General features: G+C 47.7%; 1 protein-coding gene across 1 annotated transcript in view; it reads right to left on the bottom strand.

The window, feature by feature from the left end:
- The window catches only part of LOC122544765 (immunoglobulin superfamily DCC subclass member 3-like), a 35794-nt gene that overhangs the window by 11491 nt on the left and 5411 nt on the right, over positions 1-18892 (bottom strand). Inside the window, exons 3-6 of the mRNA XM_087985103.1 lie at positions 18321-18465; positions 17101-17270; positions 14642-14761; positions 4487-4645 (exon numbers count right to left, since the gene is read on the bottom strand). Of these exons, the coding sequence (XP_087841229.1) occupies positions 4487-4645; positions 14642-14761; positions 17101-17270; positions 18321-18465 (594 nt within the window). The remainder of the gene's footprint in view (positions 1-4486; positions 4646-14641; positions 14762-17100; positions 17271-18320; positions 18466-18892) is intronic.

Here is an 18892-nt window from a genome sequence, read left to right as displayed (position 1 = left end):
TGGAGCATCGGAGGCTGAGGGGTGAACCTATAAAGGTTTATAAAATCATGAGGGGCATGGATAGGATAGACAAAGTCTTTCCCTGGGGTAGGGAAGTCCAGAACTAGAGGGCATAGGTTTAGGGTGAGAGGGGAAAAATATAAGAGACCTCCGGGGCACTGTAATGGCACTATTCATCTCTATCGACAAAACCCTAGCCAGAAAAACAATAACTAACCTGCTGGACATACAGAACAGACAACAGGACGTTGAATCTATCAACAAAGACGGCATACTCAAACTACTGGACCTGTGCCTCACAACACACTTCACATTCAACAACCAAATATATGAACAAATCAACGGCACACCCATGGGCTCACCCATCTCGGGACTCATAGCAGAAGTGGTAATGCAAAGGTTAGAACAAACAGTCTTACCCGCAAAGTCGACCCAAACTCTGGGTCAGATATGTGGATGACACCTTTGTAATCATTAAAAACACAGAAATAGAGAACACACACCGGATCATCAACACCACACTCACAGGAATCCGATTCACTAGAGAGGAAGAAAAGGACAACCAACTCCCATTCCTAGACGTGATGGTACAGAGAACACCAAACTGAGAATTCACCACAAAGGTATACAGGAAAGCCACACACACAGACCAAGTCCTGAACTACGAAAGCAACCACCCCAACACACACAAAAGAAGTTGCATCAAGACACTATTCAAAAGGGCTACAACACACTGCAGCACACCAGAACTGCAAAAAGAGGAAGAAGATCACCTCTACAATGTATTCGCCAAAAATGGATACCCCTGCAATTTCATCAACAGATGCCTAAGGGAAAGACAACGGAATGTGGACATGCCACAACCCAAAGGACTAGCCACACTACCATACATTAAGAGCATTTCTGAACTGACAGCCAGACTACTGCGACCACTAGGACTCATAACAGCACACAAACCAATAGCCACTCTCAGACAACAACTCACCAGAACGAAGGACCCGATACCCAGCATGAGCAAAACCAATGTAGTGTACAAAATCCCATACAAGGACTGCACAAAACAATACATAGGACAAACAGGAAGACAGCTAACGATCCGCATCCATGAACACCAAATAGCCACGAAATGACACGACCAGCTATCCTTAGTAGCCACACACGCAGATGACAAGCAACATGAATTTGACTTGGACAACACTACTATTATAGGACAAGCCAAACAGAGAACAGCTAGGGAATTCCTAGAGGCATGGCACTCATCCACAGATTCAATCAATAAGCACATCGACCTGGACCCAGTATACCGACCACTACAGCGGACAGCTGGAACTGACAACCGGAAGCGGCAGAGACAAACCACTACAAATGCCGGAGGAAAGATCACAGAAGGGCTTCACAGGAGGCTCCCAAGCACTGAGGATGTCACCTAGACAGGGGACGAAATGTCTGCAACACAAATTCCCAGCTTGGTGAACAGAACCACAACAGACCTCCGGTGCAACATTTTCACGCAGAGGGTAGTACGTGTATGGAATGAGCTGCCAGAGAATGTGCTGGAGGCTGGTACGATTGCAACATTTAAAGAGCATCTGGATGGGTATATGGATAGAAAGGGTTTGGAGGGATATGGGCCAGATGCTGGCAGGTCGGACTAGATGGGGTTGGGATATCTGGTCGGCATGGATGAGTTGGACCAAAGGGTCTGTTTCCATGCTTACATCTCTATGACTCTAAATAGAGTGAATAGACAAGGTCTTTTTCCCAGAGTAGGGGAGTCCAAAACTCGAGGGCATACGTTTAAGGCGAGGGAAAAGATTTAATTTGGGGACCTATGGGGCAACATTTTAACACAGAGTGGTGCATGTATGGAATGAGCTGCCAGAGGAAGTGATGGGGATGGGTGTAATCACAATATTTTAAAAGGCATCTGGATGGGTATATGAATAGGAAGGGTTTAGAGGGATATGGGCCAAATGGGACTAGATTAATTTAGGATATATGGTTGGCTTGGATAAGTTGGAGTGAAAGGGTCTCTTACTGTGCTGTACATCTCTATGACTTTAAGGCTGCCTCTCAGCCTCGTTCTTGTTGCAGAGTTGTTAACTGTCGCCCAGGTCTTGCTGCATCCAGACACAGACTGTTTCAATCCTGGAAACGGGACTGAAAGCCGTGCTGGTCCTGTCCCGGGAGCTTGGTACAAACTTGCCAGCTCATTCACTGAATCTCGGGGGAATCAGAGCAATGTTTTTTCCGATGTGAAGTGAAAGTTAGTGTACCCCTTTAGTCAATCGGACATTACCAGTCCCTTTCTTGTTGAAATTGTGCATCTGCCAGGTAGAGGTTATTCAAGGTCAGGAGCTGCACCGGACCAGAGTATGTCAGCAGGTTGGAAACGGTGGGAGAGAACGGCAAACCACCCCCAATTCCCAAACTAAACAGCGCTCCATCATGTGCCTTTCAACACAGAACGCCGCCCTGTCTCGAGGGGTCTCCAAATCTCTTTCAGCTGCACTGGATGGGCAGAGCTAATTTATTACATTTAACCAAATGCTAACAATCGATTCTGGTCACTGAGGGCCCCTTCAATTCTCTAAGCCTTCACTCCAGACTGTGTGTATGACAAAGGAAACAGACAGACAATAGGGGCTGGGGAATCTCTCCTCCCCGATCACCCCCTCCCCCAGCCCACACTCCCCATTATCTATTAGCCATTTCGAAGAACTCGTTTTGTCTGACGATTCTTTATGAACGAGTTCAGGGTGTGGAGGGCAGTGGGTCACGACCTGTCTCAGGGACTCAGTTTAGACACACTCGGGTGATCACTTTGTGTGCCGCAGTTATCCCAGATGTCCAGGCAGCTGTCCGTGAGAAGTCTTTGGGCTTTTATCCTCCTTTTAAATTAAAAAAAGAGAGGTCAGGAAAAGTCGGACTGCCCACCTCCCAGACTCCAGCAAGTGCTCAGAGCACTGACTTTAAACTTGGCCAAGGCCCACCCCGGTACCTCCAATTTTTTCCTCGATTCATCCTGCCCCATTATCTGTTCAGCAGACACCATGACAATGTTATCCCAAGCGAGCTGTACTCCACAGGTACATAACGTGTTCAAACGGAGATGTCCAGGCAAAACCACTTACTCCCTGGTACTTCAGCACACACACACCTCGCATACCCCTCACCCCCTGTACTCACACACACGTCTCACCCCCTGTACTCACTCACAGTGTGATTTACACACTACTCATCTCGCATACCCCTCACCCCCCTGTACTCACACACAGTGTGATATACACATTACACACCTCGCATACCCCTCACCCCCCGTACTCACTCACACAGTGTAATTTACACACTACACACCTCGCATACCCCTCACCCCCTGTACTCACTCACACAGTGTGATTTACACACTACACACCCCTCACCCCCTGTACTCACTCACACAGTGTGATTTACACACTACACACCTCACATACCCCTCACCCCTGTACTCATACACACAGTGTGATTTACACACTACACACCTCGCATACCCCTCACCCCCCGTACTCACTCACACAGTGTGATTTACACACTACACACCTCACATACCCCTCACCCCTGTACTCACACAGTGTGATTTACACACTACACATCTCAGGAGAAAATGCGGACTGCAGATGCTGGAGACAGCAGAGTCGAAGAGTGTGGCGCTGGAAAAGCACGGCAGGTCAGGCAGCATCTGAGAAGCAGGAGTGTCGACGTTTCGAGCAGAAGCACTTCATCCATTGCTCCTGCTCTTCGGATTCTGCCTGACTGACTGTGCTTTTCCCGCATTACACTTTTTGATACTACGCACATCTCACACAACCCTGTGCTCACACCCAGTGTGATTTACACACTACACACCCCTAACCTCCTGTGCTCACACCCACTGTGATTTACAAACTACACACCCTTAACCCACTGTGCTCACACCCAGTGTAATTTACACAGTACACACCCCTCACCCTCTGTGCTCACACCCATTGTGATTTACACACTACACACCCCTAACCCCCTGTGCTCACACCCATTGTCATTTACACACTACACACCCTTAAACCCGTGCTCACACCCAGTGTAATTTACATGCTTCACACCCCTCACCCCGTGCTCACACCCAGTGTGATTTACACCTACACACCCCTAACCTCCTGTGCTCACACCCACTGTGATTTACACACTACACATCCCTAACCCCCTGTGCTCACACCCAGTGTAATTTACACGCTTCACATCCCTCACCCCGTGCTCACACCCAGTGTGATCTACACACTACACATCCCTAATCCCCTGTGCTCACACCCAGCGTGACTTACACCGACATACCCCTCAGCCCCTGTGCTCACACCCAGTGTGATTTACACACTACACACCCCTCACGCCCTGTGCTCACACTCAGTGTGACTTACACCTAGACACCCCTCACCCGCTGTGCTCACCCCCAGTGTGACTTACACCTACACACCTTGCACCACCAGCCTGCCTTGGGCTGTACGTCGAACCCTGGTTCCTGGTTTGTTGGCTGCACAGACATAAATCCCAGAATGATGTACAGTCACATCAGAGATCATCAGATTCCCCGTCCCAAGCACCTCGATTCCATCCACTCCAATCGAACGTCCATCTGGAATAGGGAAGAACAAAGAAAACTAATTATTACATGCCAGAAGTGAGCCAGGAGTGGGTGAGTAACACACAGTCTGTGAGGGAGCGACATATAGTTTAGGCATGAGGTATGCACAGTGCAGGAGGGAGAGTTACACAGACCAGGAGAGTTACACAAACCAGGAAGGAATTATACAGATCAGGATCATGTAACACAGGCCAGGAGCATGTCACACAAAGTCCAGTTACGAATTATACACAATCCCACAGTGAGTAACACTCCGAGAGCAAGTTCCACACATTCCCGCAGTTAGTTGCACACAGTCCCACAATAAGTAACAGTCTGGGAGCGAGTTCCACACAGTCCCATGGTGAGCAACAAACAGTCCATAAGACATAGGAACAGAAATTAGGTCATTTGCCCCATCAAATCTGCTCCACCATTCAGTCAATAGACAATAGGTGTAGGAGTAGGCCATTCTGCCCTTCGAGCCTGCACCACCATTCAATATGATCATGGCTGATCATCCTTAATCAGTATCCTGTTCCTCCCTTACCTCCATAACCCTTGATTCCACTATCCTTGTGAGCTCTATCCAACTGTGTGAGATGATTCACTTTGGAAGGAGCAACATGAATAAAGAGTACTGGGCTAACAGTAAGAATCTGGGCAGTGTAGATGAGCAGAGAGATCTCTGTATTCATGTACCTAGATCTTTGAAAATTGCCACCCAGGTTGATATGGTTGTTAAGGCGGCATATGGTGTTTTAGCTTGTTTTGGTAGAGTGATTGAGCTTCAGAGCCATGAGGTCATATTGCAACTGTACAAAATTCTGGTGTAATAGACAATAGGTGCAGGAGTAGGCCATTCTGCCCTTCGAGCCTGTACCACCATTCAATATGATCATGGCTGATCATCCTTAATCAGTATCCTGTTCCTGCCTTATCTCCATAACCCTTGATTCCACTATCCTTGTGAGCTCTATCCAACTCTTTCTTAAATTAATCCAGAGACTGGGCCTCCACTGCACTCTGGGGCAGAGCATTCCACACAGCCACCACTCTCTGGGTGAAGACGTTTCTCCTCATCTCTGTCCTAAATGGTCTACCCCGTATTTTTAAGCTGTGTCCTCTGGTTCGGCACTCACCCATCAGCGGAAACATGTTTCCTGCCTCCAGAGTGTCCAATCCTTTAATAATCTTATACGTCTCAATCAGATCCCCTCTTAGTCTTCTAAACTCAAGGGTATACAAGCCCAGTCGCTCCAGTCTTTCAGCGTAAGGTAGTCCCGCCATTCCAGGAATTGACCTCGTGAACCTACGCTGCACTCCCTCAATAGCCAGAATGTCTTTCCTCAAATTTGGAGACCAGAACTGCACACAGTACTCCAGGTGTGGTCTCACCAGGGCCCTGTACAGCTGCAGAAGAACCTCTTCGCTTCTATACTCAATCCCTCTTGTTATGAAGGCCAGCATGCTATTAGCCTTCTTCACTACCTGCTGTACCTGCATGCTTACCTTCAAGAACATCCAGATCTCTTTGTACTGCCCCTTTGCCTAACTTGACTCCATTTAGGTAGTAATCTGCCTTCCTTTTCTTGCCACCAAAGTGGATAACCATGCACTTATCCACATTAAACTGCATCTGCCATGCATCTGACCACTCACCTAACCTGTCCAGGTCGCCCTGTAATCTCCTAACATCCTCCTCACATTTCACCCTGCCACCCAGCTTAGTATCATCAGCAAATTTGCTAATGTTATTACTAATACCATCTTCTATATCATTGACATATATTGTAAAAAGCTGCGGTCCCAGCACCGATCCCTGCGGTACCCCATTGGTCACCGCCTGCCATTCCGAAATAGAGCCGTTTATCACTACTCTTTGTTTCCTGTCAGCCAACCAACTTTCAATCCAAGTTAATACTTTGCCCCCAATACCATGTGCCCTAATTTTGCTCACTAACCTCCTATCTGGGACTTTATCAAAAGTTTTCTGAAAGTCCAGGTACACTACATCTACTGGATCTCCCTCGTCCATCTTCAGAGTTTACATCCTCAAAAAATTCCAGAAGATTAGTCAAGCATGATATCCCCTTCATAAATCCATGCTGACTCTGACCTATCCTGTTACTACTAACCAGGTGTGTCATAATTTCATCCTTTATAATAGACTCCAGCATCTTTCCCACCACTGAGGTCAGACTAACTGGTCTATAATTTCCTGCTTTCTCTCTCCCACCTTTCTTAAAAAGTGGTACAACATTAGCCACCCTCCAATCCGCAGGCACTGATCCCAAATCTATCGAACTCTGGAAAATAATCACCAATGCATCCATGATTTCTTGAGCCACCTCCTTCAGTACCCTGGGATGTAGACCATCAGGCCCCGGGGACTTATCAACCTTCAGACCTAACAGTCTCTCCAACACCAATTCCTGGCAAATATAAATTCCCTTCAGTTCAGGTCCTTCAGCCACTGTTCCCTCGGGGAGATTGCTTGTGTCTTCCCCAGTGAACACAGATCTGAAGTACCAATTCAATTCTTCTGCCATTTCTTTGTTCCCCGTAATATATTCCCCTGTTTCTGTCTTCAAGGGCCCAACTTTAGTCTTAACCATTTTTTTGCCTTTCATATACCTAAAAAAGCTTTTACTGTCCTCCTTTATATTTTTAGCCAGTTTATCTTCGTACCTCATTTTTTCTCTGCGTATTTCCTTCTTAGTAATCCTCTGTTGTTCTTTAAAAGCTTCCCAGTCCTCCCACTTATCTTTGCTATGTTATAATTTTTCTCTTTTAACTTTATATGTTTCTTAACTTCCCTCGTCAGCCACGGCCACCTATGCCTCCTCTTAGGATCTTTCTTCCTTTTTGGAATGAACTGATCCTGTATCTTCTGCATTATACACAGAAATATCTGCCATTGTTCCTCCACTGTCATCCCTGCTAAGGTATTGCACCATTGAACTTTAGCCAACTCCTCCCTCATAGCTCCATAGTTTCCTTTATTCAACAGAAATATTGTCACTTCCGATTGTACCCTCTCCCCCTCAAATTGCAGATTGAACTTATTGTATTATGGTCACTACTTCCCAATGGCTCCTTCACTTCGAGGTCCCTGATCAATTCTGGTTCGTTGCACAATACCAGATCCAGAATTGCCTTCTCCCTGGTAGGCTCCAGCACCAGCTGTTCTAAGAATCCATCTCAGAGGCAGTCCACAAAGTCTCTTTCTTGAGGTCCAATACCATCCTGATTCTCCCAGTCTACCTGCATGTTGAAATCCCCCATAACAACTGTAGTAACATCTTTGCGACAGGCCAATTTCAGCTCCTGATTCAACTTACACCCTACATCCATACTGCTGTTTGGGGGCCTGTAGATAACTCCCAAGAGGGTGTTTTTTAGTTGTGGCTAATAAGTTTCTCAATCCCATTCTCCTGCTTTCTCCCCATAACCCTTGATCCCCTAAACAATCAAGAACCTATCCATCTCTGTCTTAAATACATTCAATGACCTGGCCTCCACAACCTTCTGTGGCAGTGCATTCCATAGATTCACCACTCTCTGGCTGAAGAAGTTTCTCCTTACCTCCGTTCTAAAAGGTCTTCCCTTTACTCTAAGGCTGTGCCCTCAGGCCCTAGTGTCTCCTCCCAATGGAAACATCTTCCCTCATAAAAGAGGCTATTTTCCCCACTCACTGATTCCAGTCGTTATTTGAACACAATCCCACACTGGGTTTGAGTATCTTTATGGAACATTGATGGGAAACAGGAGGAAATCTTGTTATGCTCTTTATGTGAAGATCTAAGAAACTGGCTAATTTATTTAAAGCTTTGCTTCTTTTATGTGTTATTAACTTGTGTTCTCATTAATTACTGACGGTCCTGTATGAACATCTTTATTGATGAACCACCACAGTACCAAGTGCAAAAATTAAACCTATGATCTATCAGGCCTGGTTTCACACTGGGATCTACCTTGTTCAGTATTACTAAAAGCTGGATCATAAGAAACAGAAGATGATATCTACTGGAAAACTTTTAAACCATCACATTTATTTATCCAATATAATCAATACTTAAAATCAAGAACTTAAGACCATACAAATTTGACTCCAAGTAGGTTAAAAAACATATTCTAGAGAATTGAAATGGAAAAATAAGCTCCACAAATCCTTCAGTGAAAAAGAGAAGGGATTTACTAATTAACAGAATAAAATTCAAGAACCTTACAGAGGTTTATAAAATCATGAGTACATGGATAAGGTAAATAGATAAGGTGTTTTCCCTGGGATATGTGAGTCCAGAACTAGAGGGGCATAGGTTTAGGGTGAGAGGGGAAAGATATAAAGAGACCTAAGGGCAACCTTTTCACACAGAGGGTGGTACGTGTATGGAACGGGCTTCCAGAGGTGGAGGCTGGTACAATTACAATATTTAAAAGGCATCTGGACGGATATATGAATAGTAAGGGTTTGGAGGGACATGGGCCAGGTGCTGGCAGGTGGGACTAGATTGGGTTGGGATATCTGGTCAGCATGGACGGGTTGGACTAAAGGGTCTGTTTCCATGCTGTACATCTCTAGGACTTTATGACTCTATCTACTCTGTCCAGGCCGTTCAGTATTCTGTAAGTTTCAATTAGATCCGCCCTCATCCTTCTAAAGTCCATCAAGTATAGACCCAGAGTTCTCAAATCTTCCTCATATGTTAAGCTTTTCATTCCTGGGACCATTCTCATGAACCTCATTTGAACACCATCCAGCACCAGTACATCCTTCCTGAGATATGGGGCCCAAAACTGTGCACAATACTCCAAATGTGGCCTGACCAGAGCGTTATAGAGCCTCAGAGGTATATCCCTGCTTTTATATTCAAATCTTCTCAAAATTAATGCTACTGTTGCATTTGCATTTCTAACTATTGACTGAACCTGCAAATTTACCTTGAGAGAATCCTGGACCAGACCATTTGCCACTTCTTTGCCCACTCTCCTAGCCTCTCCACCTCCTCAATGCTACCTGTCCCTCTATCTATCTTTGTACCATCTGCAAACTTAGCCAAAATGTCTTCAGTTCCTTCATCGAGATTGTTAAGGTATCAAGTGAAATGTTGTGGTCCCAACACCGAGTCTTGCGGAACACCACTTGTTACCGACTGCCATCCTGAGAAAGACCCTTTTATCCCCACTCTGCTTTCTGCCAGACATCCAAGCTTCTCTCCATGCTAACACCGAGCCTCTGACACCATGGGCCCTTATCTTACTCAGCAGCCTCCTGGGCAGCACCTTGTCAAAGGCCTTCTTGAAATCCAGGTAGATAACATCCATTGGCTCTCCTTGGTCTAACCTGCTTGTTACTTCCTCAAATAATTCTAGTAGATTTGTTAGACATGACCCTCCCCCTTGATGAAACCATGCTGACTTTGCCCTATTTTACCATACACTCCCAAGTATTCAGAAATCTCAGCTTCCAAGATCTTACCCATGACCGAGGTTAGGCTAATCAGTCTGTAATTTTCCATTTTTTTGCCTTACTTCCTTTTTAAACAGGATTGTCATGTTCGTGACTTTCCAGTCTTCTGGGACCATCTCTGATTCTAGCGATTCCTGAAAACCACTAATGCCTTCACTATCTCTTCAGCTATCACCCTTAGAACTCTGGGATGTAGTCCATCTGGTCCAGGTGATTTATCCACCTTCAGGTCATTCAGTTTTCTAGCACCTTCTCCTTGGTGATGGCCATCATTCTCTGTGAAGTAATTATTCAATTCCTCAGCCATTTCCTTGTTCTCCACTACTATCTCTCCAGCATCATTTTCCAGTGGCCCAATGTCCACTTTTGCCTCTCTTTTACCCTTTATATATCTGAAGAAACTCCTACTGGCTAGCTTACCGTCATATTTAATCTTATTCTTTTCCTGTTGCCCTCTGTTGGTCTTTGTAAGTTTCTCACTGCCCTTCACCACATTATATGCTTTCTCTTTTGCTTTTATATGATCCCTGCCTTCCCTGGTCAGCCACGGTTGCCTCACCTTCCCTGTACCATGCTTCTTTTCCCTCGGGATGAATCTCTGTTGTGTCTCCTGAATTACTCCCAGAAACTCCTGCCATTGCTGTTCCACTGGCTTTCCTGCTAGGCTCCTCTCCCAGTCTATTCTATCCAGCGCTCCCTCATGCCTTTGCAGCTGCTTTTTTTCAGCTGTAGTACCATCACCATTGTTTCTATCGTCTCCCTCTCAAATTGCACAATATATTCTATCATGTTATACTCACTGTATCCTCAGGATTCCTTCTCAGGTCTGTCTCAATGCACAACACTAAGTCCAGTATTGCCTGTTCCCTCGTGGGCTCTATCACAAGCTGCTCCAAAAAACCTCTCTAATAATACCCCACCAATTCCTTTTCTTGTCTGATTTCCCCAGTCCACCTGGATATTGCAATCCCCCATGATCACTGTAACTTTGCCTTTCCCACACATCTTTTCTACCTCCTGGTGTATCTTGTGCCTCAGCTCCTGACTACTGTTTGGAGGCCTGTACATAACTCCAACTGTGGTTTTTCACCTTTGCAGTTCCTCAATCCTACCCACCCTGTTTCGATCTTATCTATTCCCTTCATAATTTTATATGTTTTTATAAGATCCCCCCTTAATTCTTTTAAATTCCAACGAATAAAATCCCAGTCTACTCAATCTCTGCTCATAAGAAAGTCCCTCCATTTCTGGGATCAGCCTGGTGCACCTTCTCAGGACTATCTCCAGTGCCAGTAACCTTCCTTAAATAAGCAGCCTCAGTATTCCAGCTGCCTGCTGTCTTGTATAGTTTTAGCAAAACTTCCTTAATTTATATTCCATTCCCTTTGAAACGGATCCCAACTCTTTATGATAAATTCACAAGGTTTCTCAAATTCCTCTGTATTTCAGCTTTCTGCAGTCTTTCTCCATTTAAATATTTAAATATCATTAATATATCCTCTATTCTTCCTGTCAAAGTGTATAACCTCACATTTTCTTTTTGGACCTCTCTCTACCAATGGAGAAAATGCCTTCCTAATCACTCTATCCATGCTTCTCAATCTTATAGACCTCTCTCAACCTTCACTGTACTAAGGAGACCAACCCAAATCTACCCATTCTTTCCTTATAGCTCAAACTCTCTGGCCCAGGCAGCATCTTTGTAAATCTCCTCTGCTCCTTTTAGTGCTTTCACATCCTGACCATAATGTGTCATAGAATCCCTACAAGTCGGCCCAACAAGTCCGACCCTCTGAAGAGTAACCCACCCACACCCATTCCCCTCCCTTATAATCCTACATTTATCCTGGACTAATGCACCTAACCTACACATCCCTGAACACTTTGAGTAATTTAGCATGGCCAATTCACCTGACCTGCACATCTTTGGATTGTGGGAGGAAACCGGAGCACCCAGAGGAAACCCACGCAGACACGGGGAGAATGTGTAACTCGGGTCCCCGGCGCTGTGAGGCAACAGGGGTAACCACTGAGCCACCGTGCTGCCGTGGGGACCAGAATTGCACACAGTACACTAGATGTGGCCACAGCAGCACTTTATACAGATCTAGCATAACCTCCTTGCTCTTGTGTGCCAGACCTCAGCTAATAAAGGCAGGTATTCCACACGTCTTCTTAACCACCTTATCTACATGCCATGCCACCTTTAGGCACCTGTTGAACTGTTCACCAAGGTCACTCAGTACTTTACAGGGTCCTTTCATTCAACTGTGTAATCCCTTGCCTTGTTAGGCCTCTCCAAGTGCAATACTTTACACTTTTCCTGATTGAATTCCATTCTTTTTTAGATTAGATTCCCTACAGTATGGAAACAGGCCCTTTGGCCCAACAAGTCTACACCGACCCTCCAAAGAGTAACCCACCCAGACCCATTCCCCTATTCTCTATTTATCCCTGACTAATGCACCTAACACTATGGGAATTTAGCATGGCCAATCCACCCTAACCTACACATCTTTGTCTTTGGATTGTGGAAGGAAACTGGAGCACCTGGAGGAAACCCAGACACAGGGAGAACGTGCAAACTCCAAACAGACAATCACCCAAAGCAGGAATCGAACCGGGGTCCCTGGTGCTGTGAGGTAGCAGTGCTAACCACTGAGCTGGCCCTTTTGCCACTATCCTGCTGAGCTGACCATCATCCTCCTGCACTTTAAGGCTACCCTTCTCACTATTTATCACCTGACCAATTTTTGTATCATGTTGTGCAAATTTCTTGATAAATGGGGGGGGAGGAGTATTAAGTCCAAATCATTAATATATACCACAAGTGGTAAGGGCCACCAAGCTCTATGGAACCTCATTAGAAACAAATTTCTATTCACAGAAATATGCCTCACTCATCACCCTCTGCATCCTGCCTCACAGCCAATTTTGGATCTGATGTGTCTCCTTGTCTTGGATCCCATGAACATTTTTGACCAGTCTGCCAAGAGGGATCTAATCAAAAGCCTTGCTAAAGCTCATGTAGACCACATCAAATTCATTACCTTCACTCCCGGTTATCACCACCCTCTTGCTGACTATACCTGATTAATCTGTAGCTGTCTGAGTGCAGACATATTCTGTCCCTCAGAATTCTTTCTAATAACTTCCTATGAGTGAGATTAGACTAACTGGTCTGTATGTCCCTGGTCTATCCCTTCCCTGCTTTTTAAAAAAATGATGTTGCCAAAACAAAACTGATCTGGTTAGTTAAATATTCCACCTCCCCATATATTCTGAAGGAGGGACTCTGGGATAGCATAACATTATAGAATTATAGATTCCCTACAGTGCAGATAGAAGCCATTAGGCTCATCAAGTGATCACTGACCTTCCGAGGAGCATCCCACTCAGACCTCCACCCTATCCTGTAACCCCACATTTCCCATGGCTAACTCATTTAGCCTACGGGGTAATTTAGCATGGTCAATCCACCCCAATCTTCACATCCCTGGGGCACTATGGGTAATTTAGCATGGCTAATCCATCCTTACCTTCACATCTTTGGACTATGGGTGAAAACCATAGCAGCTGGAAGAAACCCACACAGACACAATGAGAATGTGCAAACCCCACATGGATGGTCGCCTGAGGCAGGAATTGAACCGGGTCCCTGGCGCTGTGAGGCAGCAGTGCTAACCACCAAGCTGCCCCTATATGTTGAGCACTTTCCATGTTTTGGTAGCCATCTCTGTCGAAAGGTCACTACTGAATAGATCCGACACTGGATCAGCTGCACAACTTAGCCTTTTACACACTGCGCCAGTGAGTATTTGACAATAAAGAGTTCTGCGACTCTACACAGCAGTGTACAAAGCAATCGTTGTCACCACACTCCTGTACTGCAGTGAGACCTGGACTAGGGAAATTTCACCAGCAACGCCTCCTGAGATGCATTGAGTGAACCATAAAACAAATATTACAGTTCTTCTTGAAGCCAGCTCTGCATGCACTCAAGCAAAAGCCAGTTACAATGTGTCTGGGAGGCTGAAAATTGTCTTCCCTGCTGGGTCCAGTTTTGCCAACCTTTTCAGCGTTTCAGGGTGGACAAAGAAAACACTGCACAGGCTCTCTGAAGCTCTCCCTGACGCATGAACGGCTTCGAGGAGCTCACCACAAAATTGGTCAGAATGGTGACACTGTGCCCAGCAAGTTGCAGCATGTTTTGAATCTAAAGTTAATGGTGAGGCAGGAAACAAAGCAAATCCTGCAATTTGGGTTCAGAACTTGGTGGGATGTCCTGCCCTGTGTGCCCAAGGTAAATTGGCCACTTCAGTCACGTGAAGACCCATGACAGAAACACACAGCCTGGGAATTGAGAGACTGCTGACAATGATGTGACAGTCTGAGAGTAAGGTATGCTGGGATTGGGAGTGTGTGCATTTTTATTGGGGTTGACCTCAGGTGTTCCTGGCAGGTACAACAGCAGAATCTGACCCCCACCCCAGACACTCAGCTCTGTGACTGTTCTGATCCTGTCTCACACTCACCGAGGCGGCTCCAGGACACAATGGGTTTAGGATTTCCTGTGGCGATGCACTCCAATATGGCCGTTTGGTGGATGGTTAGGGTGAGGTTCTGTGGGCCTGAGAGGATTACAGGTTCCTGGTCTGCCTGGGGAGATGAAACTGGGAAAGAATTAAGAAACACGTCAGAAACAGCAGACAGCTGGGCCTGACCTCACATAGAGGGACTGGAGGTCGGCTATGATGGCAGGGGAGAGTGGGGAAGATGAGGGTTAGGGAGCTGGGTAGGAACCATAATGGGGATGGGGGTTAGGGAGCTGGGTAGGAACCATAATGAGGATGGGGGTTAGGGAGCTGGGTAGGAACCATAATGATGTTGGGGGTTAGGGAGCTGGGTAGGAACCATAATGGGGATGGGGGTTAGGGAGCTGGATAGGAACCATAATGAGGATGGGGGTTAGGGAGCTGGGTAGGAACCATAATGAGGATGGGGGTTAGGCAGAGGGTGAGAGATGATAATGAAGATGAGGGTTAGGGAGCTGGGTAGGAACCATAATGGGGATGGGGGTTAGGGAGCTGGGTAGGAACCATAATGGGGATGGGGGTTAGGGAGCTGGGTAGGAACCATAATGGGGATGGGGGTTAGGGAGCTGGATAGGAACCATAATGAGGATGGGGGTTAGGGAGCTGGGTAGGAACCATAATGAGGATGGGGGTTAGGCAGAGGGTGAGAGATGATAATGAAGATGAGGGTTAGGGAGCTGGGTAGGAACCATAATGGGGATGGGGGTTAGGGAGCTGGGTAGGAACCATAATGGGGATGGGGGTTAGGGAGCTGGGTAGGAACCATAATGGGGATGGGGGTTAGGGAGCTGGGTAGGAACCATAATGAGGATGAGGGTTAGGGAGCTGGGTAGGAACCATAATGGGAATGGGGGTTAGGGAGCTGGGTAGGAACCATAATGAGGATGGGGGTTAGGGAGCTGGTTAGGAACCATAATGGGAATGGGGGTTAGGGAGCTGGGTATGATCCATAATGAGGATGGGGGTTAGGGAGCTGGTTAGGAACCATAATGGGGATGGGGGTTAGGGAGAGGGTGAGAGATGATAATGAGGACAAGATAAAGGAGAGGGAGGACTATGGGGTGAGGCAGTGAGGGAGGGCTGTTGAGGGCTCTGGAGGGAGAAGGAGAGTGAGGGGGGGCTCGTGAAGGGAGTGGGAATATTCCGTGGTAAGGGAGGGGCAGTGGAGGGTGAGGGATGGTTATTGAAGGTGAGAGGTTATTGAAACTGTGTTATGGAGAGTGGGAGAGGGTTGTGGTAGGGGAGGGAGGGTTATAGAGGGTAGGGAGGGTTATGGAGGGTAGGGGATGATTATTGAGGGTGAGGGAGGGTCATGGAGGGCGAGGTAGGTTCATGGAGGGTGAGGGACGATTGAGGGTGAGGGAGGGTTGTGGAGGGTGAGAGGGGGTTATTGATGTTGAGGGAGTGTTGTGGAGGGCGAGGGAGGATTATTGAGGGTGAGGGAGGGTTATTGAGGGCGAGGGAGGGTTATTGAAGGTGAGGGAGGGTTATTGAAGGTGAGGGTGGGTTTTGAGGGGGAGGGAGGGTTATTGAGGGGGAGGGAGGGTCATGGAGGGTGAGGGACGATTGAGGGTGAGGGAGGGTTGTGGAGGGTGAGAGGGGGTTATTGATGTTGAGGGAGGGTTGTGGAGGGTGAGGGAGGATTATGGAGGGTGAGGGTGGGTTATTGATAGTGAGGGAGGGTTATTGAAAGTGAGGGAGGGTTATTGAAAAGGTGAGGGAGGGTTATTGAGGGTAAGGGAGGGTTATTGAGGGTGAGGGTGGGTTATTGACGGTGAGGGAGGGTTATTGACGTTGAAGGAGGGTTATTGAGGGTGAGGGAGGGTTATTGATGGTGAGGGAGGGTTATTGACGGTGAGGGAGGGTTATTGACGGTGAGGGAGGGTTATTGAGGGGGAGGATGGGTTATTGAGGGTGAGGGAGGGCTATTGAGGGTGAGGGAGGATTATTGATGGTGAGGGAGAGCTATTGAAGGTGAGGGAGGGTTATTGACGGTGAGGGAGGGTTATTGAGGGTGAGGGAGGGTTATTGATGGTGAGGGAGGGTTATTGAGGGTGAGGGAGGGTTATTGAGGGTGAGGGAGGGTCATTGAGGGGGAGGGAGGGTCATTGAGGGTGAGGAAGGGCTATTGAGGGTGAGGGAGGGCTATTGAAGGTGAGGGAGGGTTATTGAAGGTGAGGGAGGGTTATTGAAGGTGAGGGAGGGTTATTGAGGAGGAGGGGGTTATTGAGGGGGAGAGAGGGTTATTGAGGGGGAGGGAGGGTTATTGAGGGGGAGGGAGGGTTGTGGAGGGTGATGTAGGATTGTGGAGGGTGAGGCACAGCTGGAGGGTGAGGGAGGGTTGTGGAGGGTGAGGGAAGGTTACAGAAGGTGATGTAGGATTGTGGAGGGTGAGGCACAGCTGCACTGGCAGCTGAAGGCCATGTTGTGGCCCTGACCTGACAGGCTGAGTGTAGCCTCGTGGCTGGCCCGGGTGTTTGCAATGTTGACTGCCACGCAGCGGTAGGAGCCCAGGTCCTGCTGCTGTACCCGGGTGATCTGAAGAACTCCAGTTGGTAGCAGGGTATACCTGGAGACAAAAGCAGAGGCAGTCATGCTTTCCACACTCTGTCACAGTATGGCACAGGGAATGACAGTGCTCCACACCTCACAGCTTTACAGACAAGGGCAGGATGTAGAGAGAGGGCAGCAGACAAGTTAAATTCAGCCACAGTGAGGTAAAACACCACTAAATAACCACTTGTCTGAGATACAAGCAGAGGATTAAACAGTGCTTCATGACACCAAGTAATAATACCAGCTTTTCATCAAAATACTGGCTGCTGGATCTTTAAGTGTATGATACCTAAAACACTGGCTCCTGTTGAACCCTTCAGCACTGACCCTCCAACAGTGTCCACTCCCTCAGCACTGACCCTCCACAATGTCTGCCCCCTCAGCACTGACCCTCCGATAGTGCGGCAATCTCTCAATACTGACCCTCCGACAGTGCCTGCCCCCTCAGCACTGACCCTCCGACAGTGCGGCAATCTCTCAATACTGACCCTCCGACAGTGCGACGCTCCCTCAGCACTGACTCTCCGACAGTGCGGCAATCCCTCAGTACTGACCCTCCGACAGTGCGACGCTCCCTCAGCACTGACTCTCTGACAGTGCGGCGCTCCCTCAGCACTGACCCTCTGACAGTCTGGCACTCCTTCAGCACTGACCCTCCGACAGTGCGGCACTCCCTCAGCGCTGACCCTCCGACAGTGCGGCACTCCCTCAGCGCTGACCCTCCGACAGTGCGGCACTCCCTCAGCGCTGACCCTCCGACAGTGCGGCACTCCCTCAGCACTGACCCTCCGACAGTGCGGCACTCTCTCAGCACTGACCCTCTGACAGTGCCAGCTCCCTCAGCGCTGACCCTCCGACAGTGCGGCACTCCCTCAGTGCTGACCCTCCGACAGTGCGGCACTCCCTCAGCGCTGACCTTCTGACAGTGTGGCACTCCCTCAGCACTGACCCTCTGACAGTGCCAGCTCCCTCAGTGCCTGATCCTCCAACAGTGCCAGCTCCCTCAGCGCTGACCGTTTTGAATGATCACTCTCTCATGGTTGGTTGGAAAGCTGCAACTTACCTGGCGTCTTCCATGTTCAAAGGAACACGGTTGAGTTCCCAGGTTATCTTGGCTTCAGGAATCCCGAAGATATGGCACTCGAACCGGGCCACTCCTCCCAGCTGCACCTTCATGGACTGAGGATGGGTTTGAAACCGAGGCAAAGCTGGAAGGGAAGACCGACAGGAACAGTGAGAGGCATTCATTAAGCTTACTCACCAAGGTTTCAGATAAGACACAGAGGTTTGACCAGTTAGAGAGAGAGAATGAAGCACAATGAGGATAGCTCAGCGGCACAGGGAGGAATCAGAAGTGACCAGGTGTCATGGAAGTGTGAGGGAATGAGGATTCCAGGGTAGGGACGCAGTGAGAGTGAGGCTGAAGGTAGGGGGGTTGTACTCTGAGTGAGGATGAGGGATTGAGGGGAACAGACATAAGAAAGAGAGAGAAAATCCAGACAGAGAGAGAGAGAGAGAGAGAGAGACATAAAGAGAGAGAGAGAGAGACATAAAGAGAGAAAGAGAGAGATCGGGGAAGGATCCGGGTGAGCTTCTGGGATTGAGGGGGTCGGATGAGAGAGAGGGATCAGGAGG

This window comes from Chiloscyllium plagiosum, unplaced genomic scaffold (genome assembly GCF_037043375.1).
Source record: "Chiloscyllium plagiosum isolate Xiang-an unplaced genomic scaffold, Cpla_swu_hap1 HiC_scaffold_50, whole genome shotgun sequence".
Lineage (NCBI taxonomy): Eukaryota > Metazoa > Chordata > Chondrichthyes > Orectolobiformes > Hemiscylliidae > Chiloscyllium > Chiloscyllium plagiosum.
Note: the sequence above shows the minus strand (reverse complement) of the source record. Positions and strands in the feature narration are given on the sequence as shown.